The 22,865-nt window shown below is 43.5% G+C and overlaps 1 protein-coding gene and 1 pseudogene across 1 annotated transcript in view; both read right to left on the reverse strand.

Moving 5' to 3' along the window:
* The window catches only part of DCBLD2 (discoidin, CUB and LCCL domain containing 2), an 87,395-nt gene extending 64,530 nt beyond the window's left edge, over positions 1–22,865 (reverse strand). The window contains exons 1-2 of the mRNA XM_004593233.2: positions 22,228–22,865; positions 1,766–1,993 (exon numbers count right to left, since the gene is read on the reverse strand). Coding sequence (XP_004593290.2) covers positions 1,766–1,993; positions 22,228–22,426 — 427 coding nt within the window. The 5' untranslated portion in view covers positions 22,427–22,865. The remainder of the gene's footprint in view (positions 1–1,765; positions 1,994–22,227) is intronic.
* Positions 14,935–15,003, reverse strand: LOC131479939 (U2 spliceosomal RNA; annotated as a pseudogene).

Raw genomic sequence — 22,865 nt, forward strand, 5'->3', positions numbered from 1 at the left:
GTAGATTTTCTTTTTTTTTTTTTTAAAGATTTATTTATTTTTATTGGAGAGGCAGATATACAGAAAGGAGGAGAAACAGGGAGGAAGATCTTCCATCCAATGGTTCACTCCCCAAGTGAGCCACAACGGCTGGAGCGAAGTCAATCCAAAGCCAGGAGCCAGGAGCCAGGAGCCAGGAGCTTCTTCCAGGTCTCCCACGTGGGTGCAGGGTCCCAAAGCTTTGGGCTGTCCTCGACTGCATTCCCAGGCCACAGGCAGGAAGTTGGATGGGATCTGGGGCCACCGGGATTAGAACTGGCATCCATTTGGGAACCCAGTGCATTCATGGAGAGGACCCCAGTACTACGCTATGGTGCTGGGCCCCACAGATTTTCTATAGCTCCAGTTCATTAGAGTTTCTCTTCTCCCTCCTCCCCAAAATCTGTCTCTAGCACATTCCAGAAACCTTGCTTTTTGTTAAGATTTTTTTTAATTTTTATTTGAAATGCATAGATGAAGAAGAGATGGAAAGATCTTCTATCTGCTGGTCCATTCCCAAAATGGCCACAATGGCCAGGGCTGAATCAAATTGAAGCCAGGAACTTCTTCTGGGTCTCCAACATGGGTGCAAGTGTCCAGGGACCTTAGCCATCCTCGGACCCCTCCCAGGTCCATCAGCAGGAAGCTTGATCATAAGTGGAGCATCCAGGACTCAAACCAGTGCCCATATGGAATGCCAGCAATGCACCACAGTGTTATTCCTTTGAGTTTCTAACAGTTTATCAAATAGAATGTATCCATGGAACTATGTATGTGAAAATCAAGCGATCAGAAGTGGCTGAGACACAACAGAGGTTATGGGTCAGCAGCTGGGCAAATAGGACATAACTTTTCTTTGGTAGATCAGAGGCCAAAAGTACAGAAGAGATGAACGATTTGGCTGGAGATGGAGAGGAGACCAAAGGATGTAACAGCAGGGATTCAAAAAGCAGGATACGAAGTTCCTATTACATCTGAAAGATACCAATACTTCCACAAAGGAATAATGTAATAGTGCAATGTTAGTTCACTGAAATAGCCTTGCCTATCCTACCTTTCTTTAAAGAATGCCAAAAGTTCTAAAAATCAGATTTTTCTGTGATACTTTTTAAAACTTAGGTCCCATCCGACTGAATCCAACTCAAGGGTCTCAGACAGCAGTGAGGAATAAGCAGTTTTCAAGTCTCCTTGGAGGACTCCACTGGGTAGCTCCACTGGGTAACCACTAACAGGAATGCATATCTAAGCGTTGGGGGAAAGGCGCTGTTGGAAGCATTTTACATACATCAGTTCATCCTTAGCAGATATGTGAGGGAACACAGAGGTGGTACGAACCTGTTCAAGTGACACAGCAAGCTAAAGGCAGAGAGAGGCTTTAATCCCACAGTTGAAACCCTTCACCCATGCTCTCAGTGAGCACACTGTTCTGTCTCCTACGCACAAATTACACTTGTATTCTTCAACTGCAAATCAAGTGATCAAAGAAAAACACTAAAAGTGACATGATTTTCTCCTTCTTAGAAGCAACGCAGTAGTATCCTGCATGAAGAGACCAACAGAGGCTCATGGGCGAAATAAATACAGACAAGATTCTTCTCTTCCTAAAATATTCAAATTTAAGATTTCCACACAATTTTAATCATTTCCCACATCTCATTTTATGCAGTATGATTATTCAATAACTGCTTTACGTTCACAATCTGAAGCAACAATACATTACATACGCATTTATGAGAAAATGTCCTACCTATTTCAGTTCTGCTGACTCCAATTCCGTTAAAAAGTCGCAGGTAATTGAAGTGACAAGAATCGGAATCTTCGATATCAAAGTCGCCAAACTTGATGCGGATTCTCTCTCCCACCTTCACACGGATCTCCCACTCACAAACGGTGCTGTTGGGGTAGGTGTGCGGGTAGTTGATGGATGCAAGCGTTCCGCTCTCAGGGCCTAGTACCGTATGTCCACATCCATCACCTTTAAAAGAAGTGGAGAGAATGACACACTGTTCTCACATCTTTGGCTGATAATATAAGCAATCAGGGAATTTTTTTTGTGAAGACTGTAAAATATCCATGCCACCAGATATTTTACAACTTTAAATATTTTCTTTAAACAAGATGAAATAGGTAACACAGTATACCATCATGGAAAGGTAGGGCAACTTCTTCCTGCCAAGGGCCTTTTGGATATTATTAACAGTATGCACATGCCATACAAAATTATCAACATAAAAATCAGGCTGCCATGGATTTCTTGATTTTCGATTCTCACCTGTGGAAGTCTTGGCAGGGTCAGCCCAAATAATTTGTGTGCTTTTAATGGTCTCTGAGCTGCATGTTCCCTACCCCTGCTATAGCCATTCACTGGAGCCAAGTAAAACCAGTTAGGCCAAAAAAAAATTATATATATATATATCTATCTCAATGATCACCTACAGTTAATCTGCAATATGAACAAATACAAGTAAATATAACAGTAATAAACATACACATAAAAATCCAATTTTTAAATAAACTATGCTCCAAAAAACAAAATACAAAATGTTATCAGATTTATCTGTTGATTTACCAAAGTCACAAATCCCTTCCAAAATCTGAGAAGCTGATTTTCTAAAAAAAGGATCTGCAAAGATTATACAGATTATAGATCATATGAACTATGGGATATTTAAGAACAATAAGGTTATTTATCTAACATTTTGATGAAATTTGACTGTCCCTCCTTCTATCTTCCTTAACAAATGAAAAGAAAAAAATGACAAGCTGATGATTTTTTAAAGACCACGGAAACGACTTTCTTACTTTGGCAGCAATGTTATTTACTCCAGAAATGTCTTCAACTGGACACAGAAATTTAGGTAACGTGCTGCTTCGGAGAAGTCCTTCCTTCCCTCCCTTTATCATGCTGTCTTGTTTACTGAGCACTCGGAGGGAGGCATTACTTCTTCCCTGAACAGTTTCAGCTTCTGTTTTAATTGTACCGGTTAGTGTCCCGGAACATAATGACAGGATTCAAACAAATCTATTTCTAATAAGTTGACAAACCTCCTTTGAAAATAATAGTATCTGCTTCTTCAAAATACTTATGTACAATCACCGTTTGAAACAGCAGTTAATACAGAAAAGATCTACACTGAAAGGGGCACTTTTGGGTTTCAACTTCAATGTGCACACAAATTCTATTATGATTTATTGTTTTGATGAACAACGTGGTACTGATATTTACTGGGATAAGTGGATGCTTTTTTTTTTTTTTTTACAAAACTAATTAAGGACTGCACAATATATCTAATAAGTAGATGCTAAATGCTTTTTTTTAATTGAATAAACTGTAACCTATGAAAAAGTAACTTCCAAACTCATTTCAAAACTAATAGAATCCTGCACCCAAAATCTTACAATGCCTAAAAAGACAAGTCCTTTGCTGACAGCATTTTTGCATTAAAAAGTCACATCCTTTGCTGATCCAGGTATTTTACTCTTAACGCCAAATTAGTACTGTTCCTCCGTCTACTTTTAAGGTCAATGTAAAAGTCTGGCTTCCTCAATAAATACCTCTCATTAAAAAAAAAAATTGCTTTTATTTAACAACAAACTTCAGTGATCTTCTACAGCTGCTTCCATGAAGTTCCACACACAGTTGAGTAAAAGTTCATCAGGGTCAGAGTGAAGAAACAGGGAATTTGTACAATGTATCTACTGATCTTTTGCAAATACAAGGTTTAGGATATTATACAATCGAGAAAGAAAAATAACCACAAATTTCCCTTTAAATTACCACACACATACCTTGAATTTTTCTGTTATCAGTTAAATTACAGACATACAAGTATATAAACCTGCACTGTGAAAATAAATTAGCTTCAGTGTTAGTAACTTCTGAACATTCCCCCACATTTTTCCTTAAACAAAAAAAAAGAAAAAACTACCTTAGCACAGAATTTCTAAAACTAGGAAACTCGTCTGAAATGTTCTATTGCTATGAAAACATGCTTCTTGGAAATGTTTCAATCTTTAAACCGTAACCATGAAATGAAATAATGCAAAACCTAAATGTGTTTTCTTTAATTAAAAACTAAGGCAGTAGCTTTGTAACTTATTCGTTTTCACATTTTAGTCCCAAAATAAACACAAGAACATTTCTTGCCCTTTCTATCATAAAGTATATAATTTCTACAGATGTTAATGAAATACTTGCTGATGAAAAACAGGACATTTGTTGCATGCACGCTGATGAAGAAAATAATGAAAATGGAGCTGTCTTTTTCCAGGCTCTTGTGGAGGAGCAGGAGGAAGGGCATGAACAGCCCACTAGTAAAGTGCCAAGAATGCTCTAAAAAATGTGATGGAGTTCAGAGCTTCCTCCTCTTGCAAGCCAAGCAGATATGCACCAGAAACCAGAGTCAAAAGTCTCCAATGTACTTCAATGAACAAATTCAGCTGTTTCAGATTTCAAAGAACATCTGATAAGTTTAACCCAACTAGATAAACAAGGAAACCAAGCACCTATTACTCTGGAGTCTATTTAGATTTCTCTGCTTTGAATGGGAAACTTGGGCATCATTTACGTATCCTTTAGGAGGCAGCCTCATGCTTTTCTGCTAAAGAAAAACATTTTACATTGTGACCATATACATCTGGAATGAACATTCCTGACCCTGTAATGCTTCCCTGACCCCCTACAGTCTGAAAAACACTGTACTTGGCATCCAAAGGTTGTGACATTGAATTTATGAATCAGAAAACCTTGTCTTCCATCCACTTAGTAATGCACTCCCAATCTATATCTACAGTTCTTAAAAATAAAGCCTACTCAAAACGCTTAAAGGGAAAAGTGAAGTCTGTAAAACAATCTATCAAGAAGACACCTGAAGGCCTGGCGGCATGGCCTAGCAGCTAAGGTACTCGCCTTGAACGCTCCGGGATCCCATATGGTTGTCAGTTCTAATCTTGGCGGCCCTGCTTCCCATCCAGCTCCCTGCTTGTGGCCAAAGCTTTGGGACCCCGCACCCGCGTGGGAGACTGGGAAGAGGTCCCCAGCTTCGGATCGGCGCAGCACCGGCCATTGGGGAGTGAATCATCGGACAGAAGATCTTCCTCTCTGTCTCTCCTCCTCTATATATCTGGTTTTGTAATAAAAATAAATAACTCTTTAAAAAAAAAAAAAAAGAAGACACCTGATAGACCCTGTGCCATGCAATGGTTCTCAAAAAGGGAAAGACACTCCTTGGGCATTACTTCGCTGCTCACTTGGCAGAATCTGGAGACATCTTTGGCTGTCACAATCAGAGTTGGGTGTTATTGGGACCTTGTGGGTAGAGGTCAGGAATGCAGCTAAAACATCTTAGAAAGCAAAACGGCCTCTCAACACCCTCCCCTCAAAAGAATGATGATCTTAAACGAACAGTGCTGCAGTTAAGAAGCCCTGACTGCAGCCAAGGCTGGGAACTCCTGGGCTTAAGATCTGGTTTCATCCTTGGCTGGGTTTCACCTGGCCACAAGGTAAAGCTGTTCTACTCACTAAGGGTGAGTAGAACACCAGTGAAGAGTTTTCTCCCAAAGTTCAGCAATTTTACTAAGAGTCTTACATTACCACTTACCCATTTTTAAAGCAAGTAAATGGAAAGCTTTATTTTTCAAAGGGACAAAATATAACAACAACAACAACAACAATAATACTAAAGGGTCATTTTTAATCTCTAGAAATTTCAAATGATTTTATTGCATCCAGGGTCAGGAGCTTCCTTTCAACATTAAGGGGAGGAAAAGGTACCAAGGAGGTCAGGAGTAATCACCACAGTCAGCTCTGTACACTGAGAAGAGTATGATGTGTGATGAGGCTACACCACCTACTTCCATGCATTTTTCACAAGACAGAGCTGTCAAAGAGAATGGAACTATTATTAAAATGGGTATAACAGGACGCACCCGCAAGTTCTCACTGACATCACCAATTCTTCTCTATGATCATCACCATCTCTGTCATCTTCTCTTCCTACTCCTCCTCTATACAGTCTGTTTCCGACTCTGATTATAAATAGGGTAGAAGACTGTTAATATAATTTTTGAATTTTAATTTTATTTCAGTGCAGAAGCAACACTGGAATTTGATCTCACTACTCCGTTGCTCAGCCACAGATTTATCTAGGGGATTACTCAGAGAACACACGCTCACTTCCTCAGAAGAGAGTAAGGTCAAATGTGTTAAACCAGATACAAATCTTGACATTGTTCCAGGAAGAGAAATTATTGTTTCTTACTACTTATCCCTAGAGAAAACAGGAAGTACATTAAAGACATTTAAACAACCAAAACATAATTCAACAAATGTAAAATTATTTTATGCTACACTAAATTCTAATAAATCAACTGTATTTGGGTGTTTCGTGATTGATGTTCATTACATGTAATCATCCATGTACTCCCAAATTTTAACTGTATTACCACGAATACATATATATTTTGTCTTTTAAAGTGTATTTACTTATCCAAGATATAGAGAAAGACAGAAAGCTCACATGCATGGGTTCAATCCTAAAATGCAACAGCAAGGTCTGGGCAGGGCCAAAGCTCAGGGCAGGGAACTCAATCCAGTCTCCCACAAGTGTATTAGGGACCCAGTTACTTGAACCATTACCTCTGTCTCCTTGCATTAACAGGAAGCTTGAGTCAAATGAGAGTGAGAGCGAGGTATCAAAGACCCAGGCACACTGACGTGAGACACAGCTTAAATGCCTACCTTTATACTAACTGTGGGATTTTACAGTAACTATAATTCCACTGTACTGCTTTTAAGTACCACTTTTGTCATGTCTTATACATATGTGGCAGCTTCCAATAAAATGACAAAGAGAAAAGAGCATTGTTGGAGTAGAAAACTGCTCAAAAATTTTGCAACTGTTAAGTAAAACATCCTATCTCAGTTATGTTGTTTTCAGTCTACTGCTCAGTTCTGTGAATTTTTGCAAAGTCAGATGTACAGAGAAGAGGAGAGAGAGAGGATGATCTTCTGTCTGATGATTCACTCCCCAAGTGGCTGCAATGGCTGGAGCTGAGCCAATCTAAAGCCAGGAGCCTGGAACTCTTTTGGGTCTCCCACATGGGTGCAGGATACTAAGGCTTTGGGCCATCCTCTACTGCTTTCTCAGGCCACAAGCAGGGAGCTGAATGGGAGAGGGGCTGTCGGGATTAGAACTAGCATCCATATGGGATCCTGGCACGTGCAAGGCGAGGACTTCAGCTGCTAGGCCATGCCGCCAGGCCCTCAGTTCTGTGAATTTTTATCAGTCCCACACTAACGAGGTCTCTTAAGCACCACTGCAAATCAGTCAGATAATTCGATACACATTTAGCCTCATTTAATTTCATCCCTGGCCATTCCCTCATTCTGAAGTCAGTTCTGTTGAAATAGCTTTCTTCATAGTGTTCACAGGGTATATCCTCCACCCCCTTAATTATTTATTGTGGCAAAATGTTAACACAATGTGTTCTTCTTGACATTTTTTTTAACAGCAGTGTTAGGTCCAGGACAAAGGTGAATGAAAAGGGCACGTTTGTCACATGGCCCTTTCTCTTACCGAGCACAGCCTCCTCTGTCATTTACACCCTGGACGAGAGTGGTGCTTTTCTGGCACACGACAAGCTTTGCTGACATGTCATTATCACCCATAGTTTACACCAGCGTTCATTCTTCCTGTTGTGCCTTCTATGTATGAGTGTGCAGAAACATCCCATAACCCATGTCAACCATGACAGCATCAGACAGAACAGTTTCACTGCACACAAAATCCTCAGTGTCTCACCTGGTCATCCCCACCTCTCCCAACCCCTGGAAACCTCTAGTCTCAATATTGTCTCAATAGCTTTGCCTTCTCCAGAGTGTCATACGTTCAATCATACTATAAAGATACTGTGGGGAAATAAAATGAAAACATGAAGGATTTGAGGTATAAAACCTTTCTGCATCCAGCATTTTTTAAATAGACACTCCCATGAAATCTTTAAAGACCCTCTGAATACATGATTTCAATTTTTTTTTGCATCAAAATAAACTTTAAATCACATTTTCTGTGGTTTTCATGAAGTATCCTCTTACTCAAATTTTCCAGATTGGCTATATTCACTTGCACATGTAAGGTTCCTTCATAATTTTTCATGGCATGTTGGTTCATTTCTTTCCTTACTTTTAAAAAATATGCTCCCAGCTATAGGCAACTGCCTAGATTGCCTTGTACCTAGGCAAGTGTTTTATTGCTGTGAGAAAAGCAACCAATACCTGGCAGGCACCCTGGGCCTGGTTAATGCCAAATGTGTGCTAACTATACCAGAGTACTAGCATAGTTGCTTATTCTTCCTCCCCCCTCCTCCTCCTCTTCTTCCTTTTAAGATATTTTGGAAGGGGCTGGGAAGTGGTAGGTTGGTGGGCTGTAGATTGCCCAAGAAGGGGGCTTGGGGAATGTGTGTAGCTGGGGACCACCAAGGGAATACTTCATAGGTGTAGAATGACTTCTTGAGGCTTCCACAGACCAGGGCCTGCACTCACAGGTAAGTGAAGGAGTTGAGCCTGGGTGGTTTAGCGGAAGGAAACTGAAGGGCATGTCTATATCAGACCAACGCACCAGCCATTGTAGGAGACCTGGGCTGGGCTGGGTGGCAGTGCCCGCTGCCTGTAGGCACACATGCAAAAGCTAGGCTTGGAGGGCCTATCTGGCAGGGGATGGGCCACACGAGGCTGAGCCATGACACCAACCAGTATGCAAGAGAACCAGCTCTGGGGGCAGATGCTGTAGGGATGGGTGGGCTCACCCCTGTGGGTCTACAGTATCCACTGGTCCGCTCAAGAGCTGATTGTGATGCAAGGCCAAGCTAGGCATGACCACTGCATCTGCAGACCACTGGACAGGGAGTCTAGCATCCTCTGGAACACTTGAGATCAGCTCTGGGAATGGGCCTGGTAGGGGAGCTTGGGGAACTTCCCTATCATGCTGCAGCTTCCACTGGCGAGCACGAGAGCCAAAGTTGGGATGGTCTAGGCCAGGCAAGGCTGTACTACTTTGTCGGCACAAGGGTGGACTATCTCAGGGCGATGGGCTAGGCCAAACTTTAGCACCCTCTGGCATGCACAGAAGCCAAGACAAGGTGTGGTCCAAACTAGGCCAGGTTACTTTACCCAAGGGCCAAGGATGGGGGCAGGCTATAGCACCCCAATTTCGAGTCAGAACTGGGGGCAGGCCAAGCTGGGTCAGGCCAGACTAGCATCTATTGGTAACAGTGGGGCCAGGCCAGGCTGGGTCAGAACACCACCAGCATGCACAAAATCTGTGTTGACAGCGGGGCAGGTAGGGAAACTAAGGGTACTCCTCTGCTAGGCTGCTGTTCCCACTGGTGAGCATAAGGGTCGGGACTGGGGTGGACCAGGCTGAACATGGACGCATTACCCCTAGCAATGCATGTAGGCTGAGTCAGGTGTTGTGGCGGAAAGACTGGACTAGGTCTCAGAATCCACTGGAGTTTGCAAGAGCCAGAGGGTGTGGGATGGGATGGGCTAGTCTGCAGCATCCTCTGGTCCGCATGAGAGCTCATCTGGGGCTAGGCAGGTGTTGCTGGGCTGTAGCAACTGCTGGTAAGAGCTGGAATGGAAATGGGTTTATTACGCAAAGCCATAGTACCCACTGGTGAATACTGGGACTGGAGACAGGTCATGTCAGGCTGAGCCAAGGACCCCATCACTACCCCCAGCAATGCAAGATCAAGAGCTGAGAGCTGGGCCCGGCGGCTAAAGTCCTCGCCTTGAAAGCCCCGGGATCCCATATGGGCGCCGGTTCTAATCCAGGTAGCTCCACTTCCCATCCAGCTCCCTGCTTGTGGCCTGGGAAAGCAGCTGAGGATGGCCCAATGCATTGGGACCCTGCACCCGTGTGGGAGACCCGGAAGAGGTTCCTGGCTTCGGATCAGCGCGCACCAGCCGTTGCAGCTCACTTGGGGGAGTGAATCATCGGATGGAAGATCTTCCTCTCTGTCTCTCCTCCTCTCTGTATATCTGACTTTGTAATATAATTAAATCTTAAAAAAAAAAAAAGAGTTGAGAGCTGCTCTTATAGGGAACTTGGGAAACTCCTCTGTTAAGCTGCAGCTCCCACCAGTCAGCATGAGAGCTGAGGCTGGGGACAGCCTAGGAGAGGCCAGGCTTACACTACTCATCAGTACCACACATGTGGGCCAGGTCCTGGGGCAGGTCAGGCTGGGCCAATCCACAGCACCCACTGACAGGTTCAAGAGTCAGGACAGGATGCAGGCTAGCCTGGGTTGGGCCACAACACGCACCAATTCATGTGAGGGCTAGGACTGAGAGCTGACCAGGCTGTGCTAGGCTGCAGCACCCACCAGCATAAGCTGGGACTAGGGACCTAGCAGAACCAGGCTGTAACACTTACCAGCAAATGCCAACCCTGGGGGCAGGAGGCATCTCAGACTGGGCTGCAACACCCACTTGCACATGCAAGACCTTGGGGGAGGGGTAAGCCTGGTAAGGAAATTTTAGGGTTTCCCAACTAGGTCACTGCTCCCATCAGTGAGCATGAGAGCTAGGACTAGTGTGGACAGGCTGGGTAGGGCTGCAACACCCATTAACCTGCATAAGAGCTATGTCTGGGGAAGAGCCTTATCTCCTGTGACTTTTCTAAGCATCTGGTGCTGTTGGCAATGCTTCCCCTCCCATCTCTATCTTTTCCTCCAAGTTTAAAACTCTGCCTCCAAGTTTAGTTCTTTTAACTCTCACTGCAACTTCTCAGATGCCAGAATTGCAACCTTTTCTCCCCTGACTGCTGGCTCTGCTGTCCTTCAGGGTTCTTCCCCACCACCTCGCCCCCTTCACTTTGTATTTACGTGGGCAACCTCACCTATACCCATGACTTTGGCCACCAGGAAAAGAAAAACAGCTGCATTCCAATCTCTCCTCCAACCCTTACACCTATTACACTTGTCTTTTAAGAACTTCCACCCAGAAGTTCCATAGTATTTCACACAACATGTTCCACAAAGTCAGTTAACAACTTCAGATGCCAAGCACTATACTATGTGACAGAGATCACAGTCAACAAGACAAACAAGGCCCTGTCCTAATATAATTCACAATACAGAAGACAGGCATGGCAAGCAAATCCAGCGATGATGAGAATGACTGAAAGGTCATGGATGTTTTATATTCTATGAATATGTGAGTCAGAGGAGGAGGAATTAGTAGTAATTAGTCAGCCAGAAACCTGACAGATAACCAGACAGCAGGAAGAAAAAAATGACTCTAGAAAGGGGAAAAAATATTAAAAGCATCTTAACCCGTTCAGACTCTCAGTATGTCCAAATGTAGTCCTTCTATACAAGTGTAGCTCTTGCAAAGCTAACAGGTCTCTCCTCTCAGACCCACCATCCACACTCCTGTCAACATTTCTTAAATGCTAATTGGACTGTGCCAGTCCCTTATTTTAAAATCCTTTAATTTTTCTCCATGGATGATTTTATAAAGTGCAAACCCTTCGGTCAGGACACAAAGTCCCCAACAACCTGGCCTGGATTCCCTTTCCAGCCTCACCTCAACTCTTCCCACAAGCTCTGCTCCAGCTGTAGAATGATGGTGACCCCACAAAGGCTCTGTGCATCACACAAGCTATTCCTCTCGGCCAAGAACAATGTCCTTCCTCCCGCTGTCACCTCCTGTTTCACACCTCCTGAAGCCCCTATTCATCCCCCACTGTCATTACCATCATCTCTTCATGGGACTAAAATGCTTAATTGTGAATATTCATGTCAGTTTACCATACCAAACCATGAAACTGTGTTAGGAAGGCAATGAAATCTACTCACATTTTTAGCAACACACAGAGAGAAAACAAATGAGGTCTTCGGCATGGACTGCTGAGTTTAGAAATAAGCCCAAGCGAGTCCTATATTATGACTGGCAGTGATAGGGTGAAAAGCACACAGGCTTTGGACTCAAAGACCTTTTTAAAAAAAAGATTTATTCATTCATTCAGTCAGTCATAGAGCAGAATGATGTGGCAGGAAAGGAAGGACACCTTCCATTATCTGGTTCACTCCCCGGATCACCACAACAGCAGAGGTAGGCTAGGCTGAAGCCATGAACTCCATCTAGGTCTCCCACGTCCGTGGCAGGAACCCAAGCACTTGAGTCATCATCTGCTGCCTCCCAGAATGTGTACTGTGAGCAGGCTGGATCAGAAACGAAGTATCCTAGAACCAGACCCCGGCACTCCAGTGTGGGATGTGGACATCTCGAATGCAGGGCGGTGTAAGCGGAGGCTGCCCTCAATCTCAGATTTAGATTTTCGACAAGCCACCTTTTGAGATCCTATCCACTAAACCTTAACTGTACATGGGGTTAACACCATCCATCTTCACCTCACCTAGATCACAGTGGACTCTGTAAATGCATCACTCTTCCCCCCTGGAGTGAATGTCTCCGTCTACCTAGTCCCCACCTCATCCTTCTGGGAACTGCTCTGCAGTTTTCCCAGTTTCAATGTGACCTCATGCCCCCCAGCCAGCTGGTAGGTCCAGGAGGTACTGATTCATATTGAGCCAATGTGACTCAATTCATCCTTCCCAGAACCATGTACAACAGGGGAAAATCCCAGATTCTCTGCCGTGTTAGAACTACGAGACCTGGTGTTGTCAGAGCCAAGATTCTCTCTATGCAAAAAGCCAGACTGAAACGCAGGAGACTTAAGCTGAGTCCTTGATCCCCCAAGTCCAGCTGCAGTCCTGCTTTCCCTTGGCAGGGGCTCATTCAGCAGGAAAGAACACCCTGTCACTGCAGAATCCTCCCAGGACTCTCTTGCCACCTTAAGTGTATTTGTACTTAGCATCCCTATCACCTCAAAAGTTCTTGCTAAAACACTCTTCTTCCACCACTGCAACAGACTGCCTAACACACAGATCTAAAGGGTTTGCTTCTAGGATGCAAAGAAACAAGAGCAGGCCAGGAGAGAAGAGACACACCATGAACCTGAGGGAAAGAAGACCAAAGCAAGCTGAAACCTAATGTTGGCTTGAAAGTTAGGAGACAGAGCCAGGGGTTAAAACCAGAGACACAACCAGCCCCAGCGCCGTGGCCTAGTGGCTAAAGTCCTTCTCTTGAATGTGCCGGGATCCTATATAGGTGTTGGTTCTAATCCCGGAAGCCTTGATTCCCATCCAGCTCCCTGCTTGTGGCCTGGGAAAGCAGTCAAGGATGGCCCAAAGCCTTGGGACCCTGCACCCATGTGGGAGACCTGGAAGAAGCTCCTGGCTTTGGACTGGCAAAGCTCGTTGCAGTCACTGGGGGAGTAAATCATCAGACGGAAGATATTTCCCTCTGTCTCTCCTTCTCTCTATATATATCTTTCCAATAAAAATAAATAAATCTTAAAAAAAAAAAAAAAAAAAGGAAAGACACAACCAGCTTCAAAGTTTGGTGCTGGAGGCCAATTAAGGACAAACCATGTGAACACTCACGCTTTGCCCTCGTATTCCTCTGTGGCTTGGCCAAACTGAACTTTCCTAAACACTAACTGGGATGGATAGCGGGACCAGAGGGATGCAAGGGTGAGTCGCAGCAGAAAAAGCAGACATCTGATAAGGAGAGATTTTCACTGCAGAGCAGGGAAAAGTCTTTCAGACACTGATGATCACTGAATAGAAGTTTACCATTGTCCCCCAAAATCTATTCCTAGCAATATGTTCTACAAAGCGAGCTGGGTAATGTATGTATGAGTTCAAAGCTTATCAGGTTTTCAAAAATCAATGATGTGCAAAAACAAACAAAAACCATAGCTCCAAGTGTCTTCAGATTAAACAGAATTCCACACAAAACTCTGACTGTTGAAAGGACAATTTTAACAGAGCATAAGACTTCAAGGGTTAAAAAGCAATATCCATCATTTAATAAATATCTGCTGGGTGCCACACAATAACAATATATAGCACAAAGGTAGCTTCCACTTAAAAACTGTGACTTTAAAAAGCAGCTATATGAGGTATCAGGGAGGCAAAGAGTTGAAGAAGGAGGTGTACAAAATGTATTTTGAGCCTGATTCCAGACTCAGAGTAAGAGCAGTGCAGCCGTACAGAACATACCAGAATAGAACCTCCCTCCCCCTGAGAAAGCAGTGCTTTGGGCAAAGTGGACAGGGACCAGACTTCCCGGAGGAGAGGTGAGGCAGAGTCCTACAGTGCCGGATGAGCAGCAGGGCAGTACTCTGGCTCTCTAAGCCAGCCCTACAAAGTGGAACAAAGTGCTGCTGTGGCACAAATGAGCCCTCCTTTGAGATTCGAAAGCCCACTGCCCATTTGCAGCAGATCTAATCACAAAGGCCATGTATGGTTCTTTTCTTTTATTATTAATTACACTGTATTATGTGACAGTTTTATAGGTACTGGGATTCCCCCACCCCCCTCCTCAAACCCTCCCCCCAGGACCAGAGAAAGCAGACAACAGAAATTATCAGAAAGGCCCAAGCTTGGACACTGCCAAAGACCAGGGGAAGAACACTGCTGAGACTTGATTCTGTGTGCCTGGACTGGCAAGAAGTGAGGAAAACACGGAGGAGGGAAAGGAGCCTGCATGAAAGAGGAAGCCAAGGCAGATACCACGCCTTCCATCACAGGGAAGCCTGGTTTGGTCCCTCAGTGCAAAGGCCTCTATAGTATGATCCGACCTTTCCAGCCTTCGTCTCTACTCCCATAGTACTAGAATATTAATAGGATTTGGACATCCCCCATGGAGTGCCAGCCAGTAGGGATATAAGGAGGAACGTCGCTACTTAGAACCAAAGCTAGGCAGAAAGTGCAAGGAGTTCCCTTGACCTGCTGGCATGGATGTGTGCTGTCACTCTTCTCAAGGACAATCAGTCCCAGGAAAGCAGAGTTTGCTAGGAGCCAACCTGCATTCTGATACTACACTTGATCTTAGCCAAAAGGCCGAGAAGCGATTCAACCTGCATTCTGAGTGCCAGCTTGAAGGATACCTCTCTCAGCGAAGAGAATGCGGCAGAGGTCCAGTTACCGGGAAAAACTGGGCAGACTATTAGGTGCTAAGCCCACAGGTGCTAAGTTCAAGAGAGGGATCTATTCCCGGGGACTGAGGCCAGGCCCTGGAGATGAGCACCAACTGTGGAGATGACGCTAGGCACACTGCTCTGCAGCACATGCACTTTTTCAGGGACTGTCATCAGATAATGTGCCCTGACCATGATTAAAGGATTCATTTCAGATATAGGGCTCTGGATTAATTTATTTTTAAATGATAGGCACTATGGCAAGTTTTAAGAAAAGAGGTCAGCACCAAGGTGTAGCAACTATGCCTCTATGTGCAGTGCCAGCATCCCATAAGGGTGTTGGTTCAAGTCCTAGCTGCTCTACGTCTGATCCAGCTCCCTACTAACATGCTTGGAAAAGCAATGGAAGATGGCCCAAGTCCTCAGGCCCCTGCACCCATATGGTGAGTGCACATAGAGCCCTGAAGAAGCTCCAAGCTCCTGGCTTTGGATTGGCTAGGTTCCAGGACATGCAGCCATTTGGTGCAGTATGTGAAAAATCTCTTTCCTTCTCTCCTTGCAAATCAAAAAAATATATAAATAAATCTGAAAAGCAAATGCATAAAACTCTGACAAAAAAACTTAAAATACAATGCAAAAAATACTGTCTTCAGATGTGTGCATAGTGACAGAGATGCAGAAGAGCTGACACCCAAGAATGGCTTTGAAGAACAAGTTTATTAAGAGAAGGAAGGGAAGAAGGGTTACTCCAAGTAGAGGAAACTACACACGTAGAGACATCAGTCTAGGCACCTGGTAAAATGGCACGAAATCATGTTAAGAGGAATAAAACTAGCTCAATGTTATGCTTGAACTATGGAAATATAAGGAGTACTGACTGGAGATTAAGACAGATGAAAAGATTGACAAGTTCACTACATAACAAGCAAAGGAGTTTGGATTGCACCTTTTAAGTATTAAAGTGGCTACTGGTCCCACCAAGGAAGTCATTCACACAGCTCACAAAAAGCAATTCCCAAGTCCATGGAAACATGGCCGGCTCACAGGACCCAACCAGCGAATATCCACCCAATGAGCAGGCACAGACACAGGTCACAGGTCACCGGGAGGGGGGGGTCTTCAACGGGAAATGGGGGGGGGGGGGTCAGGACTAGAAGTTTGCTACTCACAGAAGCAGAACAGCCTGTAACATTTTCACTTTCCTGACCACCCCCAACCCATTTGGATCAAAGAGACAGCGCTTCTATCAATCGGTTCACACCCCAAATGATCACAACGCCGAGGCTGGTCCAGGTGAAGCCAGGAACACAGAACTCCAGGTCTTGTGAATTTTTCATTCCTAAAATGTTTTCCTTTCCTGTGAATTACAAATCTACCCAACCTACAAAGCTTGCACACCTCACACTCTTATGCAGCAAGACTTCTTTCTCCAGGCAATGAGTTTTCTCTCCCTTATAAATCTACACACTATGCATCTACTTGATTTATCTATAAATGCATGTACATATGTATATATTCCAACTTGACCATCATTACTTCCTTAAAAGGACGGTGGGTTCTCAGAATACAACAATAATCTTTAGCTATTCTCTCAGTGTCCCACCTGGACTGTAATGGGACGGAGTAACACTCCCCACAGAACTTATGTGGCCTGTCCAGCCCATGATGATAGTCCCCAAAGGACAATCTCAACATCACATCTGATTCCAATAAATTCAGTTTTAATTGAAAGCTATCGGTACAGACCTCACAAAAGCTTCGCAAGAAACTCTGCGCCTCTTGTCTTAGGGAGAGGACCCACACTTTGGGGTCCTCTTAATTCGAGCCAGTAATGAAAGCTCTAACCTCAATGACTTGCCCTTCAGTATGAGTTAATCTAGAACCTAATAGTTAGCTGCTGGAAGTCATCTATTTTTTTTTTCATCTTGTTTCAATGGATACTAAAGTGATATTCATTATATATTAATTTATTCGGATATCTGTATTTTTTCTCCTCAAAAGTTATACTGATTTAATCCAAAAGTGATGGGAAAATTAGGGAAACTGAAATACTTCCTCAAAAATTCTATCCAGAATGAAGAACTTAATAAAACAATGAATAGTCCTAAGCAATACAGAAATTACCTAAGTAACAAAATGCCTTGATGAAATTTTATATTTTGAAATTTTGCTTACTGAGTTCTGTGTGCTCTGTGTGCTAAATCAGTCTGTAAATTTCAGCACGATGTCTACACAACACAGCACTACTAAAATTAGGACTGTATAAGATTACGTATACATGTATGATATAAAAAATAAAAATATTAATGGATTAGGAGATAAAACTATGGATCATCTAGTTTTTATATTCAAGTAGTTACCATTTCTATCTATAAGACATTTTAAAATAAACAGAATGCTGTGGACACAAGGATGCTATAATGCAAACTGAAACAAGAAGTCACACAGAAATTATCAATTCATAGTTCAATAACAATCACATTTAGGAAAAACCACCATCTTCATGAAGCTTCTCGTAATCCTTCTAACCATATGTCATTGTTCTCACATCCTTCAACTAGAGTCAGGTGTCAGTTAATGACAGCCTTAGTGTCATGAGGCACAGCTGTGCGAACGCAGATGGTCAATGACTGCATGCGGCCTCTCGATCCAATCAAGAGACCTGGCACACATAAACCTGGGATGCTGTGCCTGAGGCACAGGCACAGTAAACTTCATTACTAAAGAGGTGTATATGCTAAAATAACCATGGTAAACACACAAGCCAATAGCTCTTTATTATCACTGTGAAGTAAGCTGTCCTGCATGTAACTGTATGTGCTATATAGGATGCCGGTATCAATGCCAACATGAAAGCCATTCATTGTGCTAACATGTTACAATGGCTATGACACCCCTGGCACATAGGAATTTCAGCTTCATAATAATCTTATGGAACCAGTGTCAAAAATGTGGTCCACTGCTGACCAAACATGAGTCCTGTAAATATAATTAAGGTCAAGCAGAAATTGTTTGTCTTCATTGAAATAATGCCCAACATCACCACCTGAGCTTTCACATGCAATGGTCATTTGGATGGAAGTGCTAAATTTAACTTCTACCTTGATGTAAATCTATTTTTATCACACATGATTTGATAATTTCATGTTGGAAACTAATTCACTTAGGCCATCACGTCCTTCTTGCGTGCATGAGCAGGAAGCTGGAATTGGAGTGTGGCCTTGGCCTCCAAGCCAGGCACTCCATACAAGGCACAGACATGTCAAGTGTAACATAACCACCATGCCAAAGCCTCCCCATCAGATTTTACTTTCTTATGCTAACCTTGTTCAAAGAGAATGATCAACTACCTTCAGACAGAAATGTCTTCTTCTTACTTATAACAATGAGAAATCTATCTTAAAATTAATTAATGTATAATTTTACAATTTCTCATTTACAAGTTTTAAAAACGTGGATTTAAAATCTGATCATCAGCACACAAAGAATGTAAGCTATGTTTCTAGTTTTCATTGTATAAAACAACCAGAAATACACCAGAAAAGGGTGCTTTTCCCTCAGAACAAAACTACATAATCAAGCCCTTATTTCACCAGTCCAAGAAAAGACCACAGAAATTCTAAATCATAACCTGTAAACACCGAAAATGATTTCAATTGTTTGTTTGCATACAGAAATCAGCTCATTTCTGACAATTCACAAATATCTTTCAAATCATCTTCCCCTGCATCACAAAGGTCTTGCTTTGTAGAATATAAACTATCTCACATACAATGCTCAAATTTGGTGGATCTAAATGACTTTTAAAGAACAAGCATGATTCATTGCAAATTAAATTAGCAATAATCAATGCCTTCAAAAACATACCACATTAATAAACATAGAATCAGTCATAATAGATATTTAAAATTGACTTCCTGAAAGCTACCATGTTGGAATAACTTTCTATCCAGAAGTTACGCAAGCTGTAAAACACAAATCAGGACACTGAGCTCCTGAGAAGTGATTCAAATTCTGACAGACACAATGTAAACTGGAGAAACTAATTATATTATAGCAGATTATCAAATGCCTATTAAGGCAACCCACTGCAATATATAGATGTAACTAGCATAAGCTTCATCAATTTAAGATTTTTGGAAAGATATGCATTTTATTGCAGGTTGTGATAAAAGTATATTTTTCACTACAAATGATCTGAAATTAACTTTTAAATACTAAACTTAAAAGTCAGAAACATCCAAATATAAGTTATATCTAAAACACTAACATTGTAAATAGAAACTGTACCTACTAATAAGTCTCTAAATGCAGTAAGACTGGTTCCCTACTGTGAAAAATCAGTAGGCTTAAACCAATGATAAATTTTATTCTGCACCAAATAAAAAGAAAATTCACTGTCAGCAAAAAGCCTGCTGAGAAAGAGCTATATATGGCATTAATTGGAACGAAGCTAATATATCCTATTTTAAAATAATGTCTGACAACTTCTTTAAATGGCACAGTTCTACCTTAGCATATTAAATGCATTTCCACCCAGATTAACTGAGGAAAAAAACCTCTTTAAAAATCTTTTAGTCCCAGTTTTTATCCTGGTTACTTGCAAACTGAAAAGCTGAAAAAAGGACAAATTGCTCACAATTCCACCACCAAAAGACAGCATCTGTTCACATCGCAATATTCCCTTCCAGTCTTCCTCCTGAGATTTCTTATAGGCTTCAAAATTCTGCCTGTAACTCAACATTACAACATGTGGACATCCCCACTCCTGAGAACTAGAGATTTTTAAAGCACTCTCATTTTAAAAATGCTTCTTGCCACGTTCTGTGAGGTTAAAAGCAGTAGATCCTGAATTATATGTTAGGGTGGTTAGACTATCTTAAACAGAATTTCAATGAATCTAAAAAGAAAACAATGTAAGGGTAGGAGACAGGCATGCATGCATTTGGCACAGTGGTGAGATTCCAGGTTGGAATGCTTGCGCCCCTCCCAGAGCGCCTCCCTCCCAGTCTGGCTCTGCTCTGCACTCCAGCTTCCCGCTACCAGGTGCCCTAAGAGGCAGCCATGCTGCCGAACACAGCAATGACTGCAGTACTGGGTTCCTCCTCCAGGGTCAGAAGCCCAGACTGAGCTCCTGGCACCCAGCTTTGGCCTGGCCCAACTCCAGCTGATGCAGGCATTTGGGGAGTGAACCACCAGATGCAGGATCTGTCTCTGTCTCCACTTTTAAATAAATAATATGAATTTTTACAAATTTAAAAAAGATTTGCCACATGGCCTGCATTAGGATCTTTTGAGTGAGAAAGAATTTTTAAAACTTCTGAAATCTATGCCCACATCATTTTTGAGTCTGTAAATGATGTATAATTAGTCCATAATTTATACTTATTAAGCTCATTAATGATAATCACTTATAACTGTATGACGCACCTCCTTTTCCTAAACTCCTCTGCACTATCATTTCCCTGTCACTAAGCTATGGGGTGTTATGAATTCTCATATCAGTAGTGCAAGACACTGAGGTGTAAGATTAAATTATCCAGTCTATTCAGATGATAGGAACTCGCAATCGCATCTTTAAGCTATTTGTGTTAATCTTCACTGATCACGATGCTGTGAAAAAGAAGCACATGTTCAATAAAATGCTCTGGCAAAAATTATTAAATCTTTATAAACATAAGGTAACGCTGCACGTTTGATCTGACTGGAAAAATTCTAGAAACAAAGAACTCACACTACTAGATACCTGCAGAGGCTGCTGTAGGGGGTAAAACTTTTGAGTTTATAGTGTTCCAAGATGCATCCTTAAACACGATATAAATTCCGTCACTTACAAATAAGCCGAACTATCGCTTGTGTAGCCACACCCCCGTCAGAGTTCCTCCCAGTCTTCAGCATTCACTTTGTGTCTGAAGTGCAATAACAACATCTATCTCACCTGCTTGTGGTGAGGATTCAAGGTGTTAATTTACATAAACCATTTAGTCCTGAGCCTCCCACAAAATAAGCACTGGGAAGTGATAACTCCACACTCTTTAAACCTGGTTTCTATCACCAGGAAGAAAACACACTGACTTAAAACCTCAACAGAATGAATTTCACACTATTCTAATGTTGTTAAAAACCTTAGAGCTAGTATCTAATTTTTAAATCACACTACGTGTCTATAGGTCAGCCTACCACTTTTCCTTAGAGATTACATTCCTATACACCTGCCCAAGTTTCAACATCTTCTAATGACAGATTCTATACTAAAAACTATGTGAAAGTAACAGCAATCCCTACTGGAATGCATAAATAACTTTTAAAAATCGTCACAGCAAAATGTAACAGCCCAATGCTAATCACCTCACTGCAATAAAATAAGAAATGTAATGGAAAAATGAGTTCAATAACTGACGCCACATAGATTCAAAAATTGGTGATAAGGTGAAAACAGTACTGAAAGAAGGGGGAAAACCAGCACTACTTTCTTCTCTCCCTATTGGGAGGATTCTGCAACAAATGTTTTTTCTTGCCTGGGATAGGTTTTTCAAGGACTGTAGATGGAAAAACTTCTGTCACTTTCTGCTTACCCTTTTTAATGTGGAGCGCGCCACACTGGGCAACACAGCATGCTGCCTGGGGTCTGACGCGGCTAGACACCACCACCGCCAGCAACAGGCAGTGGTGATAGAAGAGCACACCACAACCCATTCCATCCGCTCTCCCACCTGAGCGCTTTCGCAGGGGGCGGTGATTATCGCTACTTGGCCTCCACAGTTTTAAGATGCTAGTTCATTTCCTGGCCTTACTACCCTGCCTCTTCATCTATCTGGCTTAACTTTGAGGGGTTACATCTCCAAAAGCTCTTTTTTTCCCCCAAGTTTACACAGAATGATACAATGTCAAAACCGGGTTTTCACAGCAGAGGCTCAAGACATAGAAAAATGAAAAAGCTTTGGCAACAAAGTAGAACCGCGCTAACTTATGAAGCAGGCAGAGCCCTCCCTCTGTAACTCAACCTTGCGAGTGCCCGGCCAGGTCTGGCCAATCCCGGGAGCGCAGCGCACCCGGCCTTAGCGTTGGTAGATTTCATTTAAAGACCCCAAGACGAGGTGCCCGTCGCCCCCAAGCGCCCCCAAGCTCCGCGCACCGCGCACTCCCCGTGACTACTCACCTAGCTGGGCTCCGGCGTCCTCGAGCAGCAGGAAAATAAGTAAGAGCAGGAGGAACAGAGGCATGGAGGAGGAGGAGTTGGAGCGAAGAGGGAGGGAGCAGTAGAGGGGGAGCGCAGCCCGGGCGGGGACGGCGGCCGCGGCCCGGACTCGGGAACACGGCGGGCTTCGCCCAGCTCTCACTACCGACCGGCTCGCCATCGCGGCAGCTGACGGTCCCGCTGCATACTGCGGGCGCCCCCGGAGCCCCGCGCGCCCGGGCAGGCGGTGGCGGCCAGGAGGCGGGAGAGTCAAAGGCAACGCGCGCCTCGCCCCGCGCCGGGACCCCTCGGCCCCTCACCTCGCTTTCACCTCCTCCTTCTCCTCCTCTTCTTTCGTCCCTTCCCTCCGCTCCCCGCCCCGAGACGCCAGGCCGGAGCGCTGGGGAGGGGAGGGAAGGAGGCGAGGTGCTCGAGCCGCGGAGGACGGCCACCCGGAGCTGGCAGACGCGCCTCCCGCGCCGCGCTCCTCCCTCGGACCCGGGTCTCCGCGCCCGTCCGCGGTTCTGGCTAGCTGGCAGGCCCGCGGGCCGCTCGCTCCCTCACGCTCCCTCTCGCGCGCGCCGGACACGCCTCCCGAGCACCACAACCAATTCACGGTC

The sequence above is a fragment of the Ochotona princeps genome, chromosome 3, assembly GCF_030435755.1.
Source record: "Ochotona princeps isolate mOchPri1 chromosome 3, mOchPri1.hap1, whole genome shotgun sequence".
NCBI lineage: Eukaryota > Metazoa > Chordata > Mammalia > Lagomorpha > Ochotonidae > Ochotona > Ochotona princeps.